The following is a 25,896-nucleotide window of genomic DNA, read 5'->3' on the forward strand; positions in this document are numbered from 1 at the left end:
TAATCCTCAAAATAATGCAATGAGGTGGACGCAATCATTGTCCCATCCTACAGATGAGAACACTCATTCCTAAAGATGAAAAACTTAATGTATTTGCTGGAGGACACACAACTAGTAAAACTGGGAAGTCAGGATCCAAACCAAGATCTTCCTGACTTTAGAACCATGGTCTTAACTGTTATGCTACACAATCTCCAAGTAATTTTTACTCAGTCATTGTCAAGTATTTAACAGGCATCTACTATGTTATGTGCCAAATATAGTCGATACAGTGATGAGGAAGAATGATGCAGACCCCTTTCTCACAGCACTTACAGTGCAAGGGTGCTGAGCCAGCAGCAAAGAGCTGGCTGTGACTGACCCAATGGGCCTGACTCCAGAGCCTACATTCTTAACCATCATGCTCTGCTGCAAAAGGTACCATAATTAAGATTTTTGCTTACAACATAATTCAGGAAATCTGACGTTTCGTATTTAGTTTATTTACATAGCCTCTTTTCATAAATGAACACTGTTTCCTTAAAAAAATTAGTCAAGCCATTCTGTAAAACTTTTAAGGCATCATAACTGGTCTCCAGTCTTTCTACACAAATAGAAGCTTTATTCTATGTTGTCAATGGGTAACAGTCATTGCAGGCTAGGTTATTCAGACAAAATGACCTCTCTGTCTTCAAACTCACTTCTGCTGACAACAATCCAAATTAGTACCTCGAACATTAAAAAAAAAAAAAAATTCTCAATGGCATTGAAGAGCTGGTCACATAGCAAGGAATTACCAGGCCAAAACTGAAGAAAAGCTAGAACTCAGAGAGGTAAGCAGAGTCCTTTCCCTGAGTTCACTTTTCAATTGGGAAAATGTTAACATTGGTTTTGAGAATCCTGAAGAAAAAGAGAGAGGGCTACATAGCCCACGGCTGCCCAAAGTGAAAACCCTGATGCATTTCCCTTCCTAAGGTGGAGCCCCAGTGGTTAAAGAGAGAAGCAGAGGTAAACAGGATTTCGTAAGCATGTAACTGAGTACCCTCATTTTTCTAAGAGATAGTTCATTACTTTTTCTCTCTCTTCTCTTCTCCTTTCCCCCACTTTCTACTTAGTTCTTTAGAAATGCAACTATAGTCTTTTACTTCCTCTTCATCAGAGACTCCCTAAAAGGGGAGTTCATCTAACTATGTGCTTAGAAGCTCCAGAGTCGAACTATCACCCACCAGGGTGTTGCCTCTAGAGATAACAGTGGATTTACAACCCAAAGTCCTGCTATGAAACTCTCGCCAACCTAGAGAGTATTCGGCCACCTTTATAGCCTATTTCTACCCATGAAGATGCCAATTCAACTGCCTGGTAGATAAGACACCAAACTAGAATGCAGACCCCCCACTTGCTCGCTTCCTCCCCTGCATGCCACTCCTGATAGGCCCCCTTTAAAAGCGTCCACTTTCTGCTGCAAAGGGGCAAGCAGTACCCTTAAGGTAGGAAGCCTGTATTTCTTCCCCTAAGTTCGCTTTGGAATAAAAAGTCACTTTCTTTATACCACACCTTGCTCTTGTTAGTTGGACTTTGCAAGCAGCAAGTGACTGAACCTGCATTTTAGTTATAAGTATATATCACCTGACTGGTCCAAGAAACCCTCAAATTTAGCTTAAAGTGGTCTAAGACCTGTAGTGCCCTACAAACCCAGAGAAACAAACGTGAATCTTCTCTGAAGGAAGATGGCTTCATCCAAGGTCTCAAATTATTCCTGTTGATAATTTTCTAGGGACAGTAAATAACAAAGCATGGAAGGAAATAAGTTACCATAAATGAGAACCAACAGAAACAGACAACAGAAAGAGGCCAAAGACATTCAGACACTAGGTTATTAGATACAAAATAAAAAAAATTCTTACTGTGTACACACGAAAAATTAAAACAGTCCTAAAAATATCTTCAGAAAACTTCTAAAAACTATTAAAAGTGACAGAGCATATTTTAAAAGAAGCAAATAGGCTGGGCAAGGTGGCTCATGCCTGTAATCCCAGCACTTTGGGAGGCCAAGGCAGGAGGATCACATGAAGCCAGGAGTTTAAGACCAGACTAGCCAACACAGTAAAACCGTGTCTCTAATAAAAATACAAAAATTAGCCAGGTATGGTAGTGCACATCTGTAATCCCAGCGACTCGGGAGGCTAAGGCAGGAAAACTGTTTGAACCCCGGGAGGCAGAGGTTGCAGTGAGCCAAGATGATGCCACTGCATTCCAGCCTAGACGACAGAGAGAGACTCTGTCTCAAAAAAAAAAAAAAAAAAAAAAGTGATCAGAAATAATTATTCAGAATGTAGCACAGAAACAGAAAACAGAAAATACAAGAGTCATGCGAGGAGAGAGTAAAAAGGTCTTATAATTATTTAACTGAAGACTCGGAAGGAGAATAAGAATAGCATAGAGGTAATATCTGAAGGGATAATAGCTAAGGATTTTCTAGAAGTGATGGAAGATACCAGTTCAGAGATTCATGAAGCCCAGTAATTGCTAAGCAGGATAAACAAGAATACCATCTTTAGATTCATCACAGTGAAACTGCAGAACACCAAAAACAGCAAGCTGAGAGAAAAACAGATTATCTTTTAAAAAAACAAAAACCAACAAGTTTAACTGATATCTGATTTCTTAATTACAGTGGAAACTCGAAGACTCACTTTAAGTGATGAATTCTACCCACTGGAGTCAAGGAAAGCTTCACATAAAAGAAGCCAGGATACTGGATTCCACAGGACACAAAAAAACAAAAACAAAAAAGAAAAAAAAACAAGACAGGACCAAAAAAAAGACGATTTGGGCTAAGGTAAAGGTGGGTAATCTACATCTACGACTCTGTCCATTGCATGCTAACCAATTTTGGTGGTTTAACATGGAAGTGTTCATTATTTTATTCACTCTTTTTCTATGTTCCTGTTTTCTCATTTTTAAAAGAACACTTGATAAATGCCTACTATGTGCCAGGCTTTTTGATCATTTAATCTTCAGAATAACCCAATACAATAGAGATTATTATTCCCAATCATATCTAAACACACTAGGAGAGTGACTGATTTGTCTCAAATCACAAAGCTGTCATTTGTTGAATGCAAGGTTGAACTCAGCATGAATCCTTTACAATTTTCCAGGCTGCCTTTTCTCTCTTTCTTCCTCTCTGCTTTTATGTTAAACCTACCAAGAATGGAACAGCATCTTTCCAGATACCATTTCCTAAATGGCAATAAAGACAACATGTTTGTGAAGCAAAAAGCTAAGGATCTTAGCTAGCTCTTCTGAAGTACTAAATAATACTTGAGTAAAAATATAGCAATGGAATTTTTTGTAAGGTTTAAGAGTCATTTAATCAACCTGATTTTGTATCTTTTCTTCAATGTCAGCTGTCATTTGATAAATGTTGAAAATTCCTTTAATGGAGTGATACTTACTTCCAAGGCAAATTAGTCCATCTTTATATTAATTACATAGGTTATTCTGTATAATGCAAAAATTATTCTATGGAGAACCAGTAGCTAGGTCTCTAATCTTACCTTGCTCTGGAAACCAGTACAGTGGTCAGCTACTGGTTGTGGAGTGCAGAGAATGTGAGATCATTCCCAGATCTGGTACTGACAAGTTATGAGATCATTCCCAGATCTGGTACTGACAAGTTATGAGATCTAGGGTAAGCTACCTATCTTTTTAAAACCTCAGTTTCCTTTTCTGTAAAACAGAAATAATATAGTAAGTACCTACCCCACAGACCTGTTAAGAGGCATGCGGTTTCATAAATATTAGCTATTATTGCTACTATTAGTGGTTTTATCAACTCAGGGCAAAACTGCTTGGCTTAGTTCCCTCACATATAAAACAGGGGAACAAAGTTGTTCTTAAATCTTCTAGGTCCATTCTATCAGATGAGAAACTTAAATCAGTATGTTTCTAGCTATTCCCATCCACCCCCATTGGGCCAGGAGTTCTTAAGCTGGAGAACACAAATGCGCTTCATGAGAGTGGCTGAACCCTTTGAAATTGGGTGCAATTGCATGTGAGTACTTATTTAAGGAGAGAAGACAGCTTTCATGAGATTTTTAGAGACTCCATAAGCCAAAATAGATTAAAAAGCATTGCCTTTGGGACTGAACACATCAAATCTATTCATTCCACATTTTACACGATAGAACATAATCTACATAAAGATCTGAATGTTTCCCAGGTTAGATATCCTAAGTTCCTTCAACCACTTTTTTTTTTTTTTTTTTTTGGAGACACTCTGTCACCCAGTTCAATGGCATGATCTCGGCTCACTGCAACCTCCACCTCCCCGGTTCAAGTATTCCCCTGCCTCAGCCTCCCAAGTAGCTGGGACTACAGGTGCATGCCGCCATGCCCGGATAATTTTTTGTATTATTTTCAGTAGAGGACAGGGTTTCACCTTGTTGCCCAGGCTGGTTTCGAACTCCTGAGCTCAGACAATCCGCCCGCCTTGGCCTCCCAAAGTGGTAGGATTATAGGCATGAGCCACTGCGCCTGGCCAACCATTTTTTATATTATTTGGTATCTCTTCTGAATGATCATATATAGTTGACAGTCTCCTTGAAATATAATTCCAAAGAGGAGTACAGTATCCTTGGCATGTTATGCCCAACTTAGTACACGGGGAGAACTTCCATGCTGTGCAAGCTTGTCCAACCCACCTCATTTTGTTGTTGTTTTTGTTCTGTTTTCTTTTGTTTTAGGCTTTTAGCAGCCTGAAGCCATGGTTTTTAGTTTCTGTCGCTAGTGATATGAGGAAAAGAGGGATGAGAAAAGGGCTTTACTGGCCCAGCCAGAAACAGAAACTAAGAATCCATGACTGTATTCTCTCCCTTGGACACCTCTGCAAGACTCATTAAATACTGTTTAAGACATCAATAGATTTGGACAGTTGGGTCTGCCTGCATAACTCTTACTGACCTAAGTCTTTTTCACCTGGGTTGTTGTTAAACTCACATACCTCTCACAACTCTACCTGTGCAGCTGTCCTTTTAGACATAAATGCGGTTTATATTACCCTTGATAAACTTCATCTTCTGAGAATTAGTTCAGCTCCCCAGTGTGTCAACAATTAATCCTAGCTATAAGATTATAAATATTATGATTATGTTTAATAAATTAATATTTATAAATATTATGACATTAATAAATTAATATTTATAAATATTATGACATCAATAAATTGATATTTATAAATATTATAACATCAATAAATTGATATTTATAAATATAACATCAATAAATTGATATTTATAAATATAACATCAATAAATTGATATTTATAAATATAACATCAATAAATTGATATTTATAAATATAACATTAATAAATTGATATTTATAAATATAATTATATCAATAAATTAATACTTATAAATATTATAATATTTAATAAACTGATATTTATATATTGTAATTATAATATTTAATAAATTGATATTTATAATTATAATTATAATATTTATAAATTAATATATAAATATAAAAGTGAAACAATAACCTCAAATAACTGATAATATAAATAATATACATATGAATATATTCTAAATGCTAGGTAGAAAAAAGTATCACCATCTATCTTAATGCATACTTTTTGTAAATATGACTAACATTTTAGGCTGATCTCATCATCTATAATATTAAAAATAGTTACACAGATCCCCTTGAGGCCAATTTTTTAGACCATAGGATATACACAAATTAATTCCAAGGGCCTAGCCATAATTTCTCTTAAATATAGGTCACACGACTTCTCTATATGGAAAGCAGAGACTGACAGGGCAGTATGGGGGAAGCAAGGAAACAGTAGAGACAGTTCCTCTCTCTTTCGACCACTGTCCATATAGTGACCAACTACTTCACTTTCCTATGTTTCCAGGGTCTCTCTGCCAAACAGAAACAACATTTGTCTGAAAGTAAGAAATTATAAAACATCATTTTTGTTTTGTTTTGTTTTGTTTTAGAGACGGAGTCTCTCTCTGTCACTAGGGTGGAGTCCAATGGCACAATCTTGGCTCACTGCAACCTCCACCTCCTGGGTTCAAGTGATTCTCCTGCCTCAGTCTACCAAGTAGCTGGGACTACAGGCATGTGCCACCACGCCTGGCTGATTTTTGTATTTTTAGTAGAGACGGGGTTTCACCATGTTGGCCAGGCTGGTCTCGATCTCCTGACCTCGTGATCTGCCTGCCTCGGCCTCCCAAAGTGCCGGGATTACAGGTGTGAGCCACCATGTCTGGCCTATAAAACATAATTTTAAAAGCTTACCCTCTTCAGTAACTCTAATGCATAGCAAAGATCTTTTTAAAAATAATTTATCTTGTGATCCTAATTGCCCTTTTAACTTCCCAATGATGGCAACACAAATAAGGGCTACTAATGGTGATTACCTTGGTCTTCCTAATGTTGGAATTTATAAATAATCACTTGCAGTCTATACTCACCATCTACAATAGACATATTTCTAGATGCTGACACAGCAGTCTTTGAGTTCCTGCTACGAGTAGAAGTCTCCAGACCAGTGTCTGCTGTTAGTAAAACGAACAGTCAATGTACAAGCCTATCAGCAGCTAAGGTTTATTTCATACAACACCAAAAAATGAAAGCTAAATAAACTTATGTCAAATAGTTTGTCTGTAAAAAGCCAGACATATATATAAGAACAAACATCTAGAGTCTGACCAATTTTCAGAGACTATTCTTTTAGGCCACACTTTAGTTTATCCAATTTAATTTATCCAATTAAAATGTAAAGAAATAGGCTGGGCGTGGTAGCTCACGCCTGTAATCCCAGCACTTTGGGAGGCAGAGGCGGGAGGATCACTTGAGGTCAAGAGTTCAAGACTAGCCTGGCCAACATGGTGAAACTCCATCTCTACTAAAAATACAAAAATTAACTGGGCATGATGATGGGCCCCTGTAATCCCAGCTACCTGGGAGGCTGAGGCAGGAGAATTGCTTGAACCTGGGAGGTGGAAGTTGCAGTGAGCTGAAATCGCACCACTGCACTCCAGCCTGGGCAACACAGCAAAGACAAGACTCCATCTCAAAAAAAATTAAAAAACAAAAATAAAAATTTTTGAGGAAAAATTTTGTAAATGTAAGAATAGTGAAAATAATCATCATTAAAAGATGAGGATTTCTCCCCCTGGAGATTTTACACCAAATTAATATTCATTTCACCAGCTTAAAATTCCTATGGATGCCTATTTAATAAACACAATTTTAAAAAATCTTCAGAGATGAACTGACATAATGTGTGAGAAAGTCACTGAATGACCAATTTCTATTGGCGTGAACTATTCAATGACAATAGTCTCACAGTAAATACAATGTTGACTATGTTAATGACTAGTTTTAGAAATCAAATTGGGGGCAGTTTTCCTTCTTAAACTGACTTTATAAAGACTACTTGATAAGCATGTGGGTATTTGTATCTTATGACAATAACAAAAATAATAATTGTATGATCTGGAGGTTTCCTCCTATTGCCAAAGGCTTTTAGCTAACTATTTTCTTTAACAACTCATATTTGCCTATTACTTTGTACATGTGAAAATACATATGACATTAAATGTATCCAAAAGGTACTACGTGACAAATGCAGTGAAGCTTTTATAAGGTATGTGCTAAGAACAATTAAAACCCGAAGTGCATGTGGCCATTCAAAATTTATTTAAGTAAAAGGCACATGTCAGAACTGCCTTAAAGACCATCTTTATATATTATAAAAATAGATTTTTAAAGAACCATGTTTTAGAAATAAAACTTATAATTCAACTCTGACAAGATCTAATTCTGTATTTTCCACTCAACTGCCAAGTGTGAATGTGCACAAGACTGAACTCAGTGCTCACCTCTTCCTCTTTGAGACCCTCCTCTCGATGCTGAATTCTGCCCTCTTCCGCCTCTTCGACCTCTTCCTCGGCCTCTTCCTTTGTTGGTTGCTGCTGAGATGCTATCATCAGAGTCATTAGCCATCTGTTCTGCTAAATCTATACTCATAAGGTCATCAGCACTAAAGGCAGAAGCAGACTCCTCTGACTGAGATCTGAGCGCTCTGGCCCTTGTCATAGCCTAAGAGGGAGAAGAAGGAAAAAGTACACACAAGGAGATAATGTACCATCCTAAAAATCATTAATTTAGGCATTGACATGAACTAATCATACTATAAAAACATAAAGGAGGCTGACACAGTGGCTCACGCCTGTAATCTCAGCACTTTGGGAGGCTGAGGCGGGAGGATCGCTTGCACCCAGGAGTTTGAGACAAGCCTGGGCAACACGGCGAAACCCCGTCTCTACAAAAAACAAAACAAAACAAAACAAAAAAACAAAATTAGTCAGGCATGGTGGCATGCACCTGTAGTCCCAGCTACACAGGAGGCTGAGGCAGGAGGATCACTTGAGCCTCAGAGATACAGGCTGCAGTGAGCTATGATCACACCACTGCACTCCAGCCTGCGTGACAAAGACAGACCCTATCTCAAAAATAAAAATAAAAACAAAAAATATTTATATATGTATAAAGGAGAACCTCCCCACCAATCAAATTTAATACTTATTATCTGTCAGATCAATCTACCATACTACCTATAAAATGAGACCCTTTGAAAAGGTTTACCAAGAAAAATAAAATTTCACAGAATCAAAATTTTCAGAAATAGAAGGAATACTGGCAATCATCCCTAATTCAACACCACATTTGACAGTAACAGACTTTCATCATTTGAGCTACTTTTTAGAATCGGCTCCTAGGAAATAATAAGAAAAAAACTTACAAAAAATAGCTGTTATCTCTGGGCAGTAATATTTTAGGGTGCTTTTGTTTTTTGTTCTTGAATATTACATATTTTCTAAAAAATTAGTTTTATAATCAGAAAAAAACATGAGTAACAATCTCTCATAAATACATGGTAAAGAGAATTAAGGGCTGGGCGCGGTGGCTCACACCTGTAATCCCAGCACTTTGGGAGGCCTAGGTGGATGGATTGCTTGAGATCAGGAGTTAGGGACTAGCCTGGGCAACATGGCGAGACCCTGCCTCTACAAAAAATACAAAAAAACACAAAAGAACAAAATTAGCCAGGTGTGATGGCATGCACCTGTAGTCCCAGCTACTTGAGAGCCTGAGGTAGGAGGATCGCTCAAGCCTGGGGGAAGCAGTGGGGAGGGGAGTTGCTGCAGTGAGCTGAGATTGCACCACTGCACTTCAGCCTAGGTGATAGAGAGAGACCTTGCCTAAAAAAAAAAAAGAAAAGAAACGGAAGAATTAAGGAGAATATATCAATTGAAAGCCTAAGAAGGAATAAACACCTTAGGACCAAGAACATGCCATGCATTTTTAATTTGATAAGAATCCATTTAGAAAAGACATTGTGCCACTGCACTCCAGCCTGGCAACAGAGCAAGACTCTGTCACCAAAAAATAAAATAAAATATAAATAAAAGCAATTTTGCCTTGATCTTCCCTTAAACCAATCAAAAGGTAATAAGAAAACAAAAACAAAATACATTTTCTATAAAATTAGAAAATAGTTCCAAACCTCCAAACACACAAACTATAAAGAAGAGTTCATGAATATGATAAACATTTGACCTGGCTAAGGGAGAAAGGTGAGAAGAGTTTCAGGTATTGTAGAGCTCTCCAAAATTGATGTATAAATCCCAAGAAGACATGACAGCAGTCTCTCTTGCTTGGAATGGCAGTTCTGGGTCTAAGAATAGCTGACCAGAACATTTCTAAGCTCTGTGATACCATAAAGTAAGGAGACCCAGCGCTAAATGAGGAGATGTGAACAAGGCAGGCAGCATAAAGTGGGACTGAAGTGGCAACTTCATGATGAGATGATCTCAGCTGAGGTGAAATCACAGCTAACTCACTGCATGCAGGGTTCAATACGGCATTACAATGCAAAAAGAAAATACTTTAGGAAATACAACAAAAAATATAAGAAACAACAGTGATTTCAATTCATCTTTCCTGTCCCACATGAAATACAGTTAATCCTCATTATTCATTAATCCTCTATTTGCAAATTCACCTACTTGCCAAAATTTCTCTGTAACCCTAAAAATCAACACTCACGATACTTTTGGCATCATTTATGGAGATATAGAGCGGTAAATATTTTGAATTGCCTGACACACACATTCCCAGTTGAGGCTGAACAATGAGCCACTCTGCCTTCTTGTTTCCACTTGTGTACTTCAAATTAAAGTGTCCTTTCTGTGATAGTCATGCATTGCTTAATGATGGATGCCTCATGAGAAATGTGTCATCAGGTGATTTCATTATTGTGCAAACATCATAGTGTGTACTTACACAAAGCTAAATGGTACAGTCTACTACAAACCTAGACTATAAGAGATAGCCTATTGCTCCTTGGCTACAAACCTGTACAACATGTTACTGTACTGAATACTGCAGGCAATTATAACACCATAGCTATGTATTTGTGTATCTAAGCGTATCTTAATAGAAAAGATATAGTAAAAATATGGTATTATAATCTCATGGGATCACCACTGGATATGCAGTCTGACATCGACCAAAATGTTGTATGTGGCACATGACTACATATTTATTGCATTTTTTGCATTTTTGTACTTTTGCTTTGGTAATGTGTTTAAAATGACCCCCTCAACATGTTTAGTGTTCATTCCTACATGCAAAAAGGCTGCAATATGACTTTTGGAGAAAAAATGTACATTAGATAAACTTCAAGTATAAGTTAAAGTGCTACTGGCTATGAGTTCAATGCTAATGAATCATATGTTAAATATAGTATCTTTAAACAGAAACACATTAAAAAGATTATGTATTGATCAGCTGACAAAAACGTTATCAGTGGCTCATAGAAAGCTAATTTTGTATTTCCCCTAGGAGCAATGATTCACTATTTGCTAATTCTGTGCTGGAAGTGATTTTATAAAACATAACTACCACAAATAACAGGAACCAGCTGTATGTTTTTAGAAAGTAGACTTAAGAGAAAAAAGATGATCTAAATCACATAATTAATAAGATACATCTAATTGATAAATGTTGAATTCTATACACTGAAAATTAATAATATACTTCAAGACCCCATGAAACTTTTTAGCTGATATATAACAGGGTGCAAAGAAAAATCTCAATACATTTTTGATAGGAGAAATAAATTTATCACACTGTCTAATCATCATGCAATAAAATAAAAAATTAATAATAATAAAGCAAAAACCTGCCTCCTGAAAACAAACCAGAGTCAAAACTATAAAACAAAACGAAAGTTGCAGAACATCTAGAAAATCATAACAAGAATACTGCACATCACAACATATGAGAGAGCTAAAGCAATGCTTATAAGAAAGCCTATAGCCTGCTAAGAATAAATGTAAATAAGTTAATTCTGTATCCAAAAAGTTAGGAGAAACAAAATAAAGCCTATCCAAGTATTAGAATGAAGATAAAACCATACATTAACAGATTTTAAACAAAAACACATTAGAATGAATAAATATAAGCACTGGTCCTTTGGGACAAAACAATAACATTAATAAAAATCACAAAGCTTTAAAGAAAGGAAGAAAACACAAATACACATCATTAGAAATAAGAGGGACGGGTGTAGAGGCTCACATCTCCAGTCCTAGCACTACAGGTGTAGAAGCTCACATCTCTAATCCCTGTACTTTGAGAGGCCAAGTCAGGAAGATCACTTGAGCCCTGGAGTTAGAGACCAGCCTGGGCAACATAAGGAGACTCCGTCTATATAAAAAAAATTTTAAAATTAGCTGGGAGTGGTAGCACACTACAGAGCAAGACCCTCTCTCGAAAAAAAGAAAGAAATAAGAATGGGAGGGAAGACCCAAGACTTGTGAGAGAATGCTCAATTCTAAATAATCTGGAAAATGAATAACTTAATCTGATCCAAGGGGGGAATAAAACAGGTTCAACAAACCAATTATCAAAGAAAATTTTGAGAAAATTATTAAAAGAAAAATACTCCCAAAAAAGGACCACAATCAGAAAGTTTCGTAGGTAAATTCTACCAAACTTTCAAAAAACAGATAAGCCCACTGCTATTTCAATAGTGCCAAAGCATACAGAAAGACAGCTTCCAAACTGTTTTCACAACAATGCCAGCATGACACAGTACTGACAAAGAACTGCATGCACAAAAAGAAAATTATAGAACCTTATTTATGATTATGAAAGCAAATAGAGACTCCAGAAGCACATGGAAAGACCAATATATCCATTACCAGGGGGTTTACAAAGTGGTACCAGGATGGGTTGATAATAAGCTATGTACATAACAATATAATTCACTATATTAATGGAACAAAGAAAGAAAAAACCCAAATGTATATCTTCATAAAATCAGAACCATGTAATCACCAATCATTCCTGATTTAAACAAATAAGCTGACGAATAAGTGGACTTTATGTGTCAAAAAACCCTAAATATGCTATATTACTATGTGTATGTATCCAGAGAGAGAAAGAGAGGGCACGCACACACAAATGTGTTCAAGTGAGTGCTCTTACAAATCAATTAGCGAAAGACCAATACCCAGCCGGGCGCGGTTGCTCACGTCTGTAATCCCAGCACTTTGGGAGGCCGAGGCAGGTGGATCACCTAAGGTAAGGAGTTTGAGACCAGCCTGACCAACATGGTGAAACCCTGTCTCTACTAAAAATACAAAAATTATCTGGGCATGGTGGCGCGCGCTAGCTACTCAGGAGGCTGAGGCACGAGAATCACCTGAACCCAGGAGGCAGAGGTTGCAGTGAGCTGAGATCACACCACTGCACTCCAGCCTGGGTGACAGAGTGAGACTTTGCCTCAGAAAAAAAAAAAAAAAGAGAAAGACCAATACCCTACTCAAAAGAGAAAATGTGGCCAAATAAAATGACCATGTGTTTCATATAAACACAAATGACTTATAAACATAAAAATTAGGCAGACTCATTAGTAAAAAAAAGTAGTATGAATTGAAAACAACAGTAGGAAATAATTTCTTACCCCTTAGACTTGTAAAGATCAAAAGATACAGTAATACATCATGATGGTTAAAGATGTGAGGAAACAAGCACTCCCAAATACTACTGGTGAGAATATAAACTAGTTAAGACATCTTTGGACTAATGTGGCAGTATGTAGCAAAATTTAAAATAAATATGCCCTATTACGATTACTTCTTGGAATCAATTACTAACCATCATTTCTAAATTTTGTATTTTCCCTTTGTCTAAATACTGTATCTTCATTTTTATCATCTCAAATAGTATATTCAAATTGTATTTTAACTCTACCTTTCCTATGAAAAACAGAGTTTACTGTTATCTTTGGAATGTATTACTTCTAAGAGCTTAACTCATGAGTGCAGGTCTAGAGCCAATGGCAAAAATGTTTCCATATACATTTTGTGAGATTTGAAAATATACTATCCTACTATTACACTTTTTTTTATTGTGGTGAAATATACATAACATAAACTTACTCTTTTTACCACTTTTAGGTATAGTAGAGTGACATTATGCACATTCACATGGTTATGCAATCATCCCCCCATCCATCTATAGAACTTTCTCATCATCCCAAACTGAAACTCCATACCTATTCAACAGTAACTTCGCATTCCTCCCTCTCCCCAGTAACCACTATTCTACCTTCTGTTTCTATGAATCTGATTACTCTAGGTACCTCATATAAGTAGAGTCATATAGTATTTGTCCTTTTGCATCTGTTTTTTTTCACTCATAATGTTTTCAGAGTTTCATCCATATTGTAGCATGTATCAGAATGTCATTCCTTTTTAAGACTGAATAATACTCCATTACATGCACATACCACATTTTGTTTATCCATCTATCTGTTGATGACCAGCTAGGTTGTTTCCACTTTTTGGCTATTGTGAATCATGCTGCTACGAACACTGGTGTACAAATAAGTTCCTGCTTTCAATTCTTTTGGTTATATACCTAGAAGTGAAATTGCTGTATTACATGATAATTCTATGTTTAATTACTTTAGGAACTGCTATCCTGTTTTCCTCAGTAGCTGACCCATTTTTCATCCCCACCACCAATGTATATGGTTCCAATTTCTCCACATTCTTGCCGAAACTTGTTATTTTATGATGTTTTAATAATAGCCATCCTAATGGGTATGAAGTGGTATCTCATTGTGGTTTTGATTTGCATTTATCTAATGTCTGGTGATCTTGAGTGTCTTTTCATGCGCTACAATTTGTAAAGCTTCTTTGGAGAAATGTCTATTCAAGTCCTTTGCCCATTTTAAAAATTGGTTTTTTTTGTTATTGTTACTCTTGAGCTTTAGAAGTTTTAAAAATGTATTCTGGTTATTAATCCCTTATCAGATGTATGATCTGCAAATATTTTCTCCCATTCTGTGGGTCACTTCTTCACTATTGATAGTGCCTGGTATTGTATTTTGAAAGAGGGTATCAACCCACCTCAAATTGAGGTAGAACATAAGAAATCAGAGGCCAGGTAAACTAAGGACTGTGGGTAAGACTAAGAATAGTTTTTATATTTTTAAAGGGCCATTAATAAAAAAACAAACAAACAAAAAACACAATAATATGTGATAGAGACCATACAAGGCCTGCAAAGCCTAATGGTTACTGTTTGCTCTTTTATTCAAATATGAATTTATCATTAAAGATTTGAGAGTTTTTCTATGTGAACAAAAGATTTTTTTTTTTTTTTTTTTTTTTTTTTTTTTTTTTTTTTTGAGACAGGGTCTCGCTCTGTCACCCAGGTTGGAGTGCAGTGGCGTCATCTCGGCTCACTGCAACCTTTGCCTCCTGGGCTCAAGCGATCCTCCCAGTTAAGTCTCCTGAGTAGCTGGGACTACAGGTGGGAGCTACCATGCCTGGCTAATTTTTGTATTTTTTGTAGAGATGGCATTTTGCCATGTTGCCCAGGCTGGTCTCAAACTCCTGAGCTCAAGAGATCCACCTGCCTCGGCCTCCCAAAGTGCTGAAATTACAGGTGAGTCACAATGCCCAGTCTAAAAGACTTTAAAGCATAATGTTTTTTCTCCAAATAGAAGAGCTAATAGTCTTGTTTGTCAGTATAAGTAATTTAAGCACGGCACTGGGATTCATATTCTAAGCCAAATGATTCTGCAAAGCTGTGAATTACAGCTTGGCAGAGTGTCAGACTCCATTACCTAAGTTCTAAATAGTATGCTGAAAATGAAAAAATATATAATATCTTATGATATGCTGAAAAATTACCTAGGAAGCCCCAATTACATTTTAGTCTTAAAATATAGCTGAATATCTGAACTCGTAAGTCATTTCTTCTGTAAAACTCCCATATGAAATTTGTCACAGCCTCTCTCACCTTCCTTGTATAAGACGATCACTCTTACTCTTTTAAAAGCTAAATGAAAAATTGAGGTTTGTGGCTTCAAACATGAAGAACTCATTCAAACGTAAAGAAATATTTCTGTACCCTGTTAAATTGAAAGGGTTAATCAAATTTAAGCTAGATATTTAAGAATCAGGAATCATTTCTTCCTAGCATTATTCTTGCAATTTGGCAAACTATTTCTATTTTAAGTGCACCTTATAAGATAAACAGAAATATAATAAACGTGTTAAGCCATTTCTAATCTATAGCTTCTTTTCCTTAGCTTCCAAAAAACAACCTGTAAAAGATACAGTGGTTGCAACTATGCGTATTTCAACAGTGATTCTGATGTGCTGCATGACACTTTTAGAAATTTTTCAATTTTAGAAAACCATCCATTTGCAATGCACCGAATTAATATTATTATAATCTAAAATTTTGATAGGACACAGGATGACAGAAAAGTCTACTCTTGGAGTCAGAAATATGTTCAAATTCTAGCCCTACTCTATGACCTTGAGTCTGGTCTGTCACCTCATTTATAAAATGGGCACCTAGGAAAAATAATTCAATAAATACCTTCCTTACACAAATTTATCTACCAAATTGAGAAAATCTTGTGGATACAGAGCTTAGCTTTTTTATATGTACAGTCCTAACATAAAGCAGAATATCTAACCCATAACACGGACAATATAAAATGTTTGCTGAATGAAAGCAATCAAGACAAAACTAACAGTACATAGTTTATAACTTTTAAATACTAGATAGCAATCATAAAACACTAAGGGCAATCAGAAAATAAGAAAATACATTTCAATCATAAATTCAACAAGTACCAGGTAGAGGCCCCAAATTTAAGTAAATGGTTGCTAACTTGTAGATTCAAACCTGCAATGAGACTGAGAAGACAGTGATGATGGTGCTTACGCTAATTTTAATATTTTAGAATAGATAATAGAAATTGTCTATTTACCCATGCTTGCTTACTTACGGTTAACACTGCTAACCAAAACACTTTAAGTTTCTTTTTTGCCCAAAATAATATCAGCTCAGTAAGATAAGATTTTATCTATAAGATGCTCTGCTAACAAAGAGATATTATTTTGAGTAATAGGGGCTTTTGTTGTATATATCTCCACACACATACAATTAAATGGGTTTTATTTATTTTTAGTTATTTATTTCAGAGACAGGGTCTCGCTCTGTTGCCCAGGCTAGAGTGTGGTGGTGCAATCATAGCTCACTGCAGCCTTGAACTCCTGGGCTCACGCAATCCCCTCCAACCTTAGCCTCTCAAGTAGCCAAGACTACAGGTGTGAGCCACTGCACTTGCTAAACAGGTTTTAGACAAGAACAAAAGGGAAAAAAAGAGCAATGAGCAGAATATTTGTAGGCTGAACTGAAATCAACCAAAAGCAGCCATCCTAAGCCAACCCCAGCTCACTCCTATCCCCTAGACCTATGGACTGACTATTCTAATTAAACCTACAGGTTATTCTAGTTTAAGAAAGTGATATATAAACACAAGAATTTGCAGCAGAATAATTACCTCACGGACTTCATCATCTTCTTCATTAGCATTTTTTTGTCTGGTTTCTCTGAAACGACGTACCTAGATCATAACAGAGTAAATCACAAGCATGTTGCCTATTCCAGTTATGTAAATATAAAACAAGGGGCTACAATTAAGAAATGCTTTATGTTATAAAACTTGCAAATTTAACAATCTGTCTCACAAAAGTAAATAAATCATATTTTTCCAATTATTAACGTTAAAAGTGCACAATGTACTCTTAAAAAAAAAAAAACCTCATATTGACCTGAAGCAAAATTACATTACCTGCTGCCAAAATGTTTCACATCACTGAAAAAGTCTTTCAGACTGTAGAGGAAAAATTCTAATACCCCATGGGTATTATACTTCAGTAAACTAGTTAAAAACAAAAATATCTCCTTGACAAGGCTTGAAATATTTATTACATTGCAAATCACTCTCGTGCACCTTGCTGCAAGACATCCAGGAGGCTCTGTGAAATGGGATCTGAAGTGGGTGGCCCCTGAAGATCCATTTTTATTAGGAGTCAACTCATGAAGGTTTGCTGAGCATGGTCCTGGTATCAAGGAGACTACAGGTTTCTTTTTTAATGGTTCCTGCTCACAAGGCTCTTATTATACAGCTATGTATACGTTCTTTAAGCCCATTTATTTAATAATCTACTCAGCACGTATTTACTGAGCACCTTCAATGTGCCATATACTATCGTAGAAACTGAGAACATAGTCATTAACAAAACAGACAAAAAGCTGCTCTCATGGAATCTATTATCAATTGATGATATGGGTGAGGGGACAGCAAATAAGACTCCAATGTAAAAGGCTGGAGCAATTAGAGGGATCAACAAAAGACACTGAAAATATGCAGCCAGTGAGGCAGGAAGATAACAAGAGTCTGGTATCTTGAAATCCAATAAAATACATGTTTCTAAGAAGGTCAAGTGAGATGTAAGATAGAAAACTGACAGTGGATTTAGCAATGGCAGTCACTGGTGATCTTGACAAGTGCAGCTTCACTAGAATGATGGGATCATGAGCCTGAGTGGATAGATTCAATAGAAAATGGAGAGAGAAGAATCAGTCAGCAAATACAGAAAACTCTTTGAAGCGATTCTGCTCTAGAAGAGGAACAGAGAGCAGTAGCTAAAGGAAAATGGGATCGAGAGTTTTGTTTGTTTCTTAAGCTGAAAGAAATAACAGCATGTTTGTTATGATTCAGTAGAGGAAAAATACAAGAATAACAATATTTTAAAAGATGACACACTATGTAATCATGCCCTACGTGATATGTAGCATACCAAAGGTGCAAAGCCATTCATAGAAGAGAAATGAGAGTCAGAGTGGGAACACTGAACAGGCACTATGTGTCAGACAGTATTAGTCTAAGGATTTTACATGGATTAATTCTTCTAATCCTTACAACAACCTTGAAGGAGGGCCTATTATCATCACCATTTTATCCTCAGATGAGGATACTGAGGGATAGGTGGGTTTAGATAATTCAATGATGGGTACACAGCAAATAAGAGTTTTGATTTTGAACACGGGTGTCTGGTCAGAGCCACCATGACTCACACACACTCTTTCTCTTTCTCTCTCTCTCTCTCACTCACACACACACACACACACACACACACACCCCACACAGACTTTGCTGCTCAGGAGTCATGATGTCACTCCAGGTGGGGATGGTCATGTTTTATTTCTGGTATGTACCTGACAAATCTATTTATGCTATAAATTAGCAAACCCAACACATCCAGAGTCATAGAGTGAATGGTTTTAGAGCGTGAACTGCCTGTCCTACCTCTGGAAGTACTTGGTATTAAATAATATTAGTTACACATTGACACCATAAGGCTTTAAGAGAACCATGTTAACCAAAAGCACTAAAATAAGGGAATGAGTTTTGTTTTTTGTTTTTAAACAATGTTGTTTTGTTCTTCTGCTTAGGGAGAATCTGGGAAATAGAGAAAGTGATCCCCTGTAATATAACTACCTTGACATAACTGTTGATAATATATCCGGGATATTTTCTTTATTTACATAAACATACACAATTACATATAAAATAAAAATAATTGAGATTATACTATGCAGTTTTTCATCTTTGAAATTCTTTTCCCAATTAACATTAGATTAGAAATATCTTCTCATGTTCTTCTTCCAAAATGTCATTTTTAAGCTGTGCAAAATTTTATATGGTATACGTACCAACATTTATTGTATGAAAACATTTCCAATTATTCCCCACTATGAACAACACTAAGATGAATCACTCCATATGCAAATCTCTATCTCACTATTTTCGGAGGGAAATTTCCCAGGCTGAGTTAAAGGGTAAATCTTAAGCCTCTTAATATACTCTGCCAAACTGCTTTTCAGTAAAGCTATTCAAACGTAATACTACTACCAGCAGTGTGCTAGATACTATTTTTCTCACATTGCTGCCAATTTGACAAACAAAAGATGTATTTGAGTTTCTTTGATTATCCTAGGCTAAACACCATTTTCATATGCTTATTAGCCATTTACATTTCTTTTATGAACCACTTATTCATGTCCTTTGTTCATTATTGTATCAAATGTTTAATTATTTTTAAGATTTCTAAGAGCTCATTAATATTATATTAAGAATATTAACCTTTTTTTCTGCCCACATACAAATATTTTCATGTCAATATCTTTTAATTTTGTTTTTTGACAATGTGATATGCAAACATTTATGATTTCTATGTAGTCAAGTCTAGACAGCTTTTCCTGTAATTTTTCCACTGCTTCTTGCTTAGCAGAAATTTTCTAAATGAAATTCAAGATCTCAATCAAAACTTACTAAAAAAATTAAAATGAACAAAAATTACCATCCTACAAAGGTTCATTTTAAAGCCCTTTCAAAGGATCTTTAAGAGAAGATACTATCCATGGGGAACAAAACACTTATTTAGTACCAACCACATGCAAGACTCTGTTCTAGGCATTTCTACATTTTCTAATTTAACCTTCATTTTATCATTTCAATTTTATAGATGAGAAAAACTAAACAAATCAGAGAGGTTAAATAGTGATTTACCAGAAAAAAATCTCAGAGCTACTCTTAAATAGACCTAGACACTCAAATTAGTTACTTACCTCCTCATCGATTTTGTCTTCTAGGGCATCAATATGACGTTCTTTAAGAAATCGCTGTGTTTTTTCCAACTGGTATTTCACTAATTCCTCAATGGCATCTTTCTCCTCCTTGTCCACAAATTCTTGTACTGCTTCACCCATCCCTCTTTCTGTTAGCAGTGAGAGCTGCACATTCTGTAAGATACAAATCACTGGATGCAGAAATAGTATTTATTCCTTACAAAATAATTACAGATGAGAAAGCAAAATTACCAAATATGTTACCAGAGAAAAAATATAGTGAACAGTTGTAGTTAAGCCTACTAATATCAGGAACCAGAAAAAGCAAAGTCAAAACCAGAAATGGGGGAGGAGTACAGGACACGTGAAATGTACAGGCCTGATGGCTAGGATATGGAGTCCAAAAATGGCAGCTATGATTAATAGAGATGAAATTAACCAGTGTGGTAGGCAAAATAAAAGCCCCCTAAAGATGTCCACGTCTTAAACTCTGGGACCTGTGAATACATGGCAAAGAGGAACAAAGGTTGCTAATCAGCTGTCTGTAAAATAGGGAGAGTATCAGAGACTATCCAGGTGGGCCCAGTGTAATCATAAGGGTCCTGAAAAGCAGAAGAGGGAGGCAGATGGGAGCTGGAAGGAAAAATAACTCTGGGGAAATGGTTAGAGAGATACAACATTGCAGGATTTGAAGATAATAGGAGAGCAAGAGCCAAGGAACATAGTAGGCACCTCTAGAAGCTGGAAAAGGTAAGGAAATGGATTCTCCCTTAGAGCCTCCAAAAAGGAAGACAGCCATGCCAAAACCTTGATTTCAGTCCTATGTAAGATTTCTGACCTACACGACTGTACGATAATAAATTTGTGTTGTTTTAAACCACTAAGTTTGTGGAAATTTGTTTCAGCACCAATAGGAAACTAATACAACCAGAGGATCTTAGAGTGGCATATACTCATGACAGTAAGTTTCAGTGGTTTCACCATCACGTGGCTGTCTTTGTTTGTAGAATAATTCTGAAATTACATCCAAATGTGAGAAAACTAAATCTGGATTGAGATCTTTGCAATAGAGACACAAATAAAGTAAGAGAATAACAACAACAATAACAGTTATGTTAATAATGGTATTCATAATTAACGTTAATTAAACACTAATTTTCTTTGATGTGCAGCAACTACAAATGAATGTAAATGTCACCCTACTTACTTCTAAGTTTCACTTAAGAATGTCCCTGATTTAAGTTAAAATTATTCATTTAGTTTAATAATTGCAACAGAGATACAAAGAAAGAGAACAACAACATCAACAATAACAGCTATATTAATAACAGTACTAATAACTAACATTAATTAAACACTAATTTTCCCTGCTGTGCAGCAACTGCAAATGAATGTAATTAATTGTCACCCTACTTACTTCATAGAAACATTTTGAGGATTCATTTTGTTTAAACTATCAACTAAACATATTCTAAATTAAAATCTGTTACTGTAAGGTAGCCATTATTCGAAATGTGAACTGTAAGAAATTACCTTCTCTGCGGTTTGAAAATACTGTTTTACAAGATCTTCTACCCTTAAAGTTGTTCCTTCTGAAGGCTTTGTGATAAGTTTCCCAAAGTTGATCTCTTCTCCTAGAAAAAAAGAAGTATATCAAAAAATAGCTTCTATCATAATGTTAAAATGTGCATACTCATTGCAAGTTGTCAGTGGAGAAGGCAAGGCCAAACTTTATCAACTGCCAGCTTGCTCAACATGGTAAATTTTGGGGCAAAACAAGCCACTTTTGTTAATAGCCACGGTCTTTTCCCCACAGTCAGTATTTCTCGTCCATACCTCCAAGATAGGTGTCTTGTAGCTGTTCTCACTGGGTGAAGCACAGACTTCTGGAGGTCCTCAAGACCCATTCAGGGAGTAATAACATCAAAAATACTTTCATAATAATCCTAAGATGTTATTTGCCATTTTGCCATCTGCCACAATTGCTACACTGACGATGCAAAAGCAATCATGGGTACTGCTGGTGCCTTGTGATGTCAAGGTAGTAGCATAAAACTCTACTATGAATGGTAGTCACGACCATGTACTCATAGCTCAATACACAACACGACACTTTCACTTAAGAATGTCTCTGATTTAACGGTTAAAATTATTAATTTAATTAAATCTCAGCCCTTGAGCACATATCTTTTTAACATCCTGTAAGACAAAGGGGAAGTATGTTTAATGCACTTCTGCTGCATTACTAAGCAAGATGATTGTCTCAAAAACAGGAGGCACAGACTAAAAAAAGCACTCGGTACGAAGTTAGGAAGCACAGAGTCCAATATTTGCTCTGTCAATAACCCTTGTCAGGTAAATGCATGTTAAGTGTCTACATGTAAAAAGATAGGATCCCTGCCCATAAGAAAAATTTCTATAATACAAAGTGGTAAGTGCTCCCGAGAATATAACACATAGAGAAGAAAGCAATTAATTCTTCTCAAAGAAGGCAGAAAATCCTGTATAGGTATCAAAACACAGCTGTCATTTGAATCAACACTTGCAGAAGGAACAAGATTCACTGAGCAAAATAGGGAGAAAAAATTTCAGGCAGAAAAGGCCTAGAAGGGAAAGAGAGATAATGTTCAGTGTTTTTCTTCCCAAATGCCGGGACAGGTGAACAAAAATCTTTTTTGAATTTCAAGGCAGGAGAGTTAATATTACTAAATAAATATGATTACTACATTTTACTATGCCACACACTATGTTAAGACCATTTGTATACATTGTTATCATCTAATCCTCACAACAATCCTATGAGACCAGTACACTCCTTAGCCTGATTTTAGAGATGAGAAAACTTAGCAGAGATTTAGCAATTTGCATGGTGTAGTTAAGTGGCAGAGCTGGCAATGCAACAGAAAATGCCTTCAATAAAACACACAAAAATGCCATTGTTTCCATTGAGCAACTTAGGTTTAAACAAATTTTTTAGAAATCACTAAAACAAAACTCACTATAGATGAAATTCTTGAAAGATATTTGTATATTCTAGTTGTATATTCTGTTTCTCTTCTAAATGTTACACTAATAAAATTTCAAGCAATTGATATAGATGCATAATCTAATGCATAATGGAAGTAAACTATTATCAAGAAACAACTAATTAAAATTTATAACATAAAAATATAATTCTCTGATATGGATTTCCCCCTCCTAAAGCAGTATTACACGATGTCTACTTCAATATCTGAATGATTGTTTCAGGTTGAATTCATAGCATACCCAATATCTGATCACAATTTGACAGCAAAAATAGAAGCCCGTTAAATCTAGGCTCATAAAAACCTAGGTAGCTTACTTGTAAACAGCCAAACATTTCTATGAAAATTCTCTGACTCGATAACTCTAACAGTCTCTATATTTTATATGTCCAATACTTCTTGTGGAAAAGCACTATTTCAGTCAGATGACCCTGTTTTATAAATGCTAAAAAAAGGGGAATTAGTTTTTGTGAAATTTAATTGGAAATTAATTACCTGGATCATCAGGAATACCAAACTATGAAACAACTCTTATTCCCAAAGTCTGAAGTCGTCCTAAATCACTGTATACTTTAAGGTCAAAATGCTTAATAATGCAAAAATTGAGAGTACATTCTCTGAACATTAATAATATATACTAAGTAATACATATGTATTTTGAGCAGTAAATCTCTGAAGTCTGTGTATATTATTACTTAGCAAGACTGTTTTAAAAAAAAACGTTTTCAGAGAAAGTCTTCCATTTCTTTATTGATATCCACAGGTTTAAAAATGATTGCTATCTAGCCCTTTCCTAGCCAAGGGAAGCAGTGACAGACGGTACCTGGAAAATCGGGACACTCCCATCCTAATACTGCGCTTTTCCAACGATCTTAGCAAACGGCACACCAGGAGATAATATCCCGTGCCTGACTCTGCGGGTCCCACGTCCACAGAGGCTAACACAGTGGGCTGGGGTAGGGGTGTCCGCCATTGCTGAGACTTGAGTAGGTAAACAAATAGACTGCAAACTCGAACTGGGTGGAGCCCACCGCAGCTCAAGGAGGCCTGCCTGCCTCTGTAGACTCCACCTCTGGGGGCAGGGCATAGCTGAACAAAAGGCAGCAGAAACTTCTGCAGACTTAAACATCCCTGTCTGACAGCTCTGAAGAGAGCAGTGGTTCTCCCAGCACCGAGTTTGAGCTCTGAGAACGGACAGACTGCCTCCTCAAGTGGATCCCTGACCCCCATGTAGCCTAACTGGGAGACACCTGCTAGTAGGGGGCCGACTGACACCTCATACAGCTGGGTGCCCCTCTGAGACGAAGCTTCCAGAGGAAGGATCAGGCAGCAGTATTTGTTGTTCTGCAGCCTCTGCTGCGGATACCAGGTAAACAGGGTCTGGAGTGGACCTCCAGCAAACTCCAAGAGACCTGCAGCTAAGGGCCCTGACTCTTAGAAGAAAAACTAACAAACAGAAAGGAACAGCATCAACATCAACAAAAAGCACATCTACACCAAAACCCCATCTGTAGGTCACCATCATCAAAGACCAAAGGTAGATAAAACCACAAAGATGGGGAGAAACCAGAGGAGAAAAGGTGAAAATTCTAAAAACCAGAGCACCTCTTCTCCTCCAAAGGATCACAGCTCCTCGCCAGCAACAGAACAAAGCAGGACAGAGAATGATTTTGACGAGTTGACAGAAGTTGGCTTCAGGAGGTCGGTAATAACAAACTTCTCCAAGCTAAAGGAGGATGTTCGAACCCACAGCAAGGAAGTTAAAAACCTTGAAAAAAGATTAGACGAATGGCTAGCTAGAATACAGAGCGCAGAGAAGACCTTAAATGACCTGATGGAGCTGAAAACCATGGCACGAGAACTACACGACATATGCACAAGCTACAGTAGCCAATTTGATCAAGTGGGAGAAAGGGTATCAGTGATACACATCCACCCAATACAGGAGCACCTAGATTCAAAAGGCAAGTCTTTAGAGACCTACAAAGAGACTTAGACTACCACACAATAATAATGGGAGATTTTAACATCCCACTGTCAACATTAGACAGATCAACGAGACAGAAGGTTAACAAGGATATCCAGGAATTGAACTCAGCTCTGCACCAAGCAGATCTAATAGACATCTACAGAACTCTCCACCCCAAATCAACAGAATATACATTCTTCTCAGCACCACATTGCACTTATTCCAAAATTGCCCACATAATTGGAAGTAAAGCACGCCTCAGCAAATGTAAGAGAACAGAAATCAAAACAAACTGTCTCTGAAACCACAGTGCAATCAAACTAGAACTCAGGATTAAGAAACTCACTCAAAATCGCTCAATTACATGGAAACTGAACAACCTGCTTCTGAATGACATGGGTAAATAACAAAATGAAGGCAGAAACAAAAATGTCCTTTGAAACCAATGAGAACAAAGACACAACATATCAGAATCTCTGGGACACATTTAAAGCAGTGTGTAGAGGGAAATTTATAGCACTAAATGCCCACAAGAGAAAGCAGGAAAGATCTAAAATAGACAACCTAACTTCACAATTAAAAGAACTAGAGAAGCAAGAGCAAACACATTCAAAAGCTAGCAGAAGGCAAGAAATAACTAAGATCAGAGCAGAACTGAAGGAAATAGAGACACAAAAAAACCCTTCAAAAAAATCAATGAATCCTGGAGCTGTTTTTTGAAAAGATCAACAAACTTGATAGACCACTAGCAAGACTAATAAAGAAGAAAAGAGAGAAGAATCAAATAGATGCAGTAAAAAATGATAAACGGGATATCACC

General features: G+C 36.5%; 1 protein-coding gene across 3 annotated transcripts in view; it reads right to left on the reverse strand.

Moving 5' to 3' along the window:
• The window catches only part of MRE11 (MRE11 homolog, double strand break repair nuclease), a 78,736-nt gene that overhangs the window by 19,824 nt on the left and 33,016 nt on the right, over positions 1-25,896 (reverse strand). The window contains exons 12-16 of one of the 3 annotated variants that reach the window (XM_024255393.3): positions 21,615-21,715; positions 20,082-20,255; positions 16,948-17,010; positions 7,880-8,099; positions 6,467-6,550 (exon numbers count right to left, since the gene is read on the reverse strand). In XM_024255393.3, coding sequence (XP_024111161.1) covers positions 6,467-6,550; positions 7,880-8,099; positions 16,948-17,010; positions 20,082-20,255; positions 21,615-21,715 — 642 coding nt within the window. The remainder of the gene's footprint in view (positions 1-6,466; positions 6,551-7,879; positions 8,100-16,947; positions 17,011-20,081; positions 20,256-21,614; positions 21,716-25,896) is intronic. The other 2 variants (XM_024255394.3, XM_024255395.3) reach the window with 2 other exon arrangements.

This window comes from Pongo abelii, chromosome 9 (assembly GCF_028885655.2).
Source record: "Pongo abelii isolate AG06213 chromosome 9, NHGRI_mPonAbe1-v2.0_pri, whole genome shotgun sequence".
Taxonomy (NCBI): Eukaryota; Metazoa; Chordata; class Mammalia; order Primates; family Hominidae; genus Pongo; species Pongo abelii.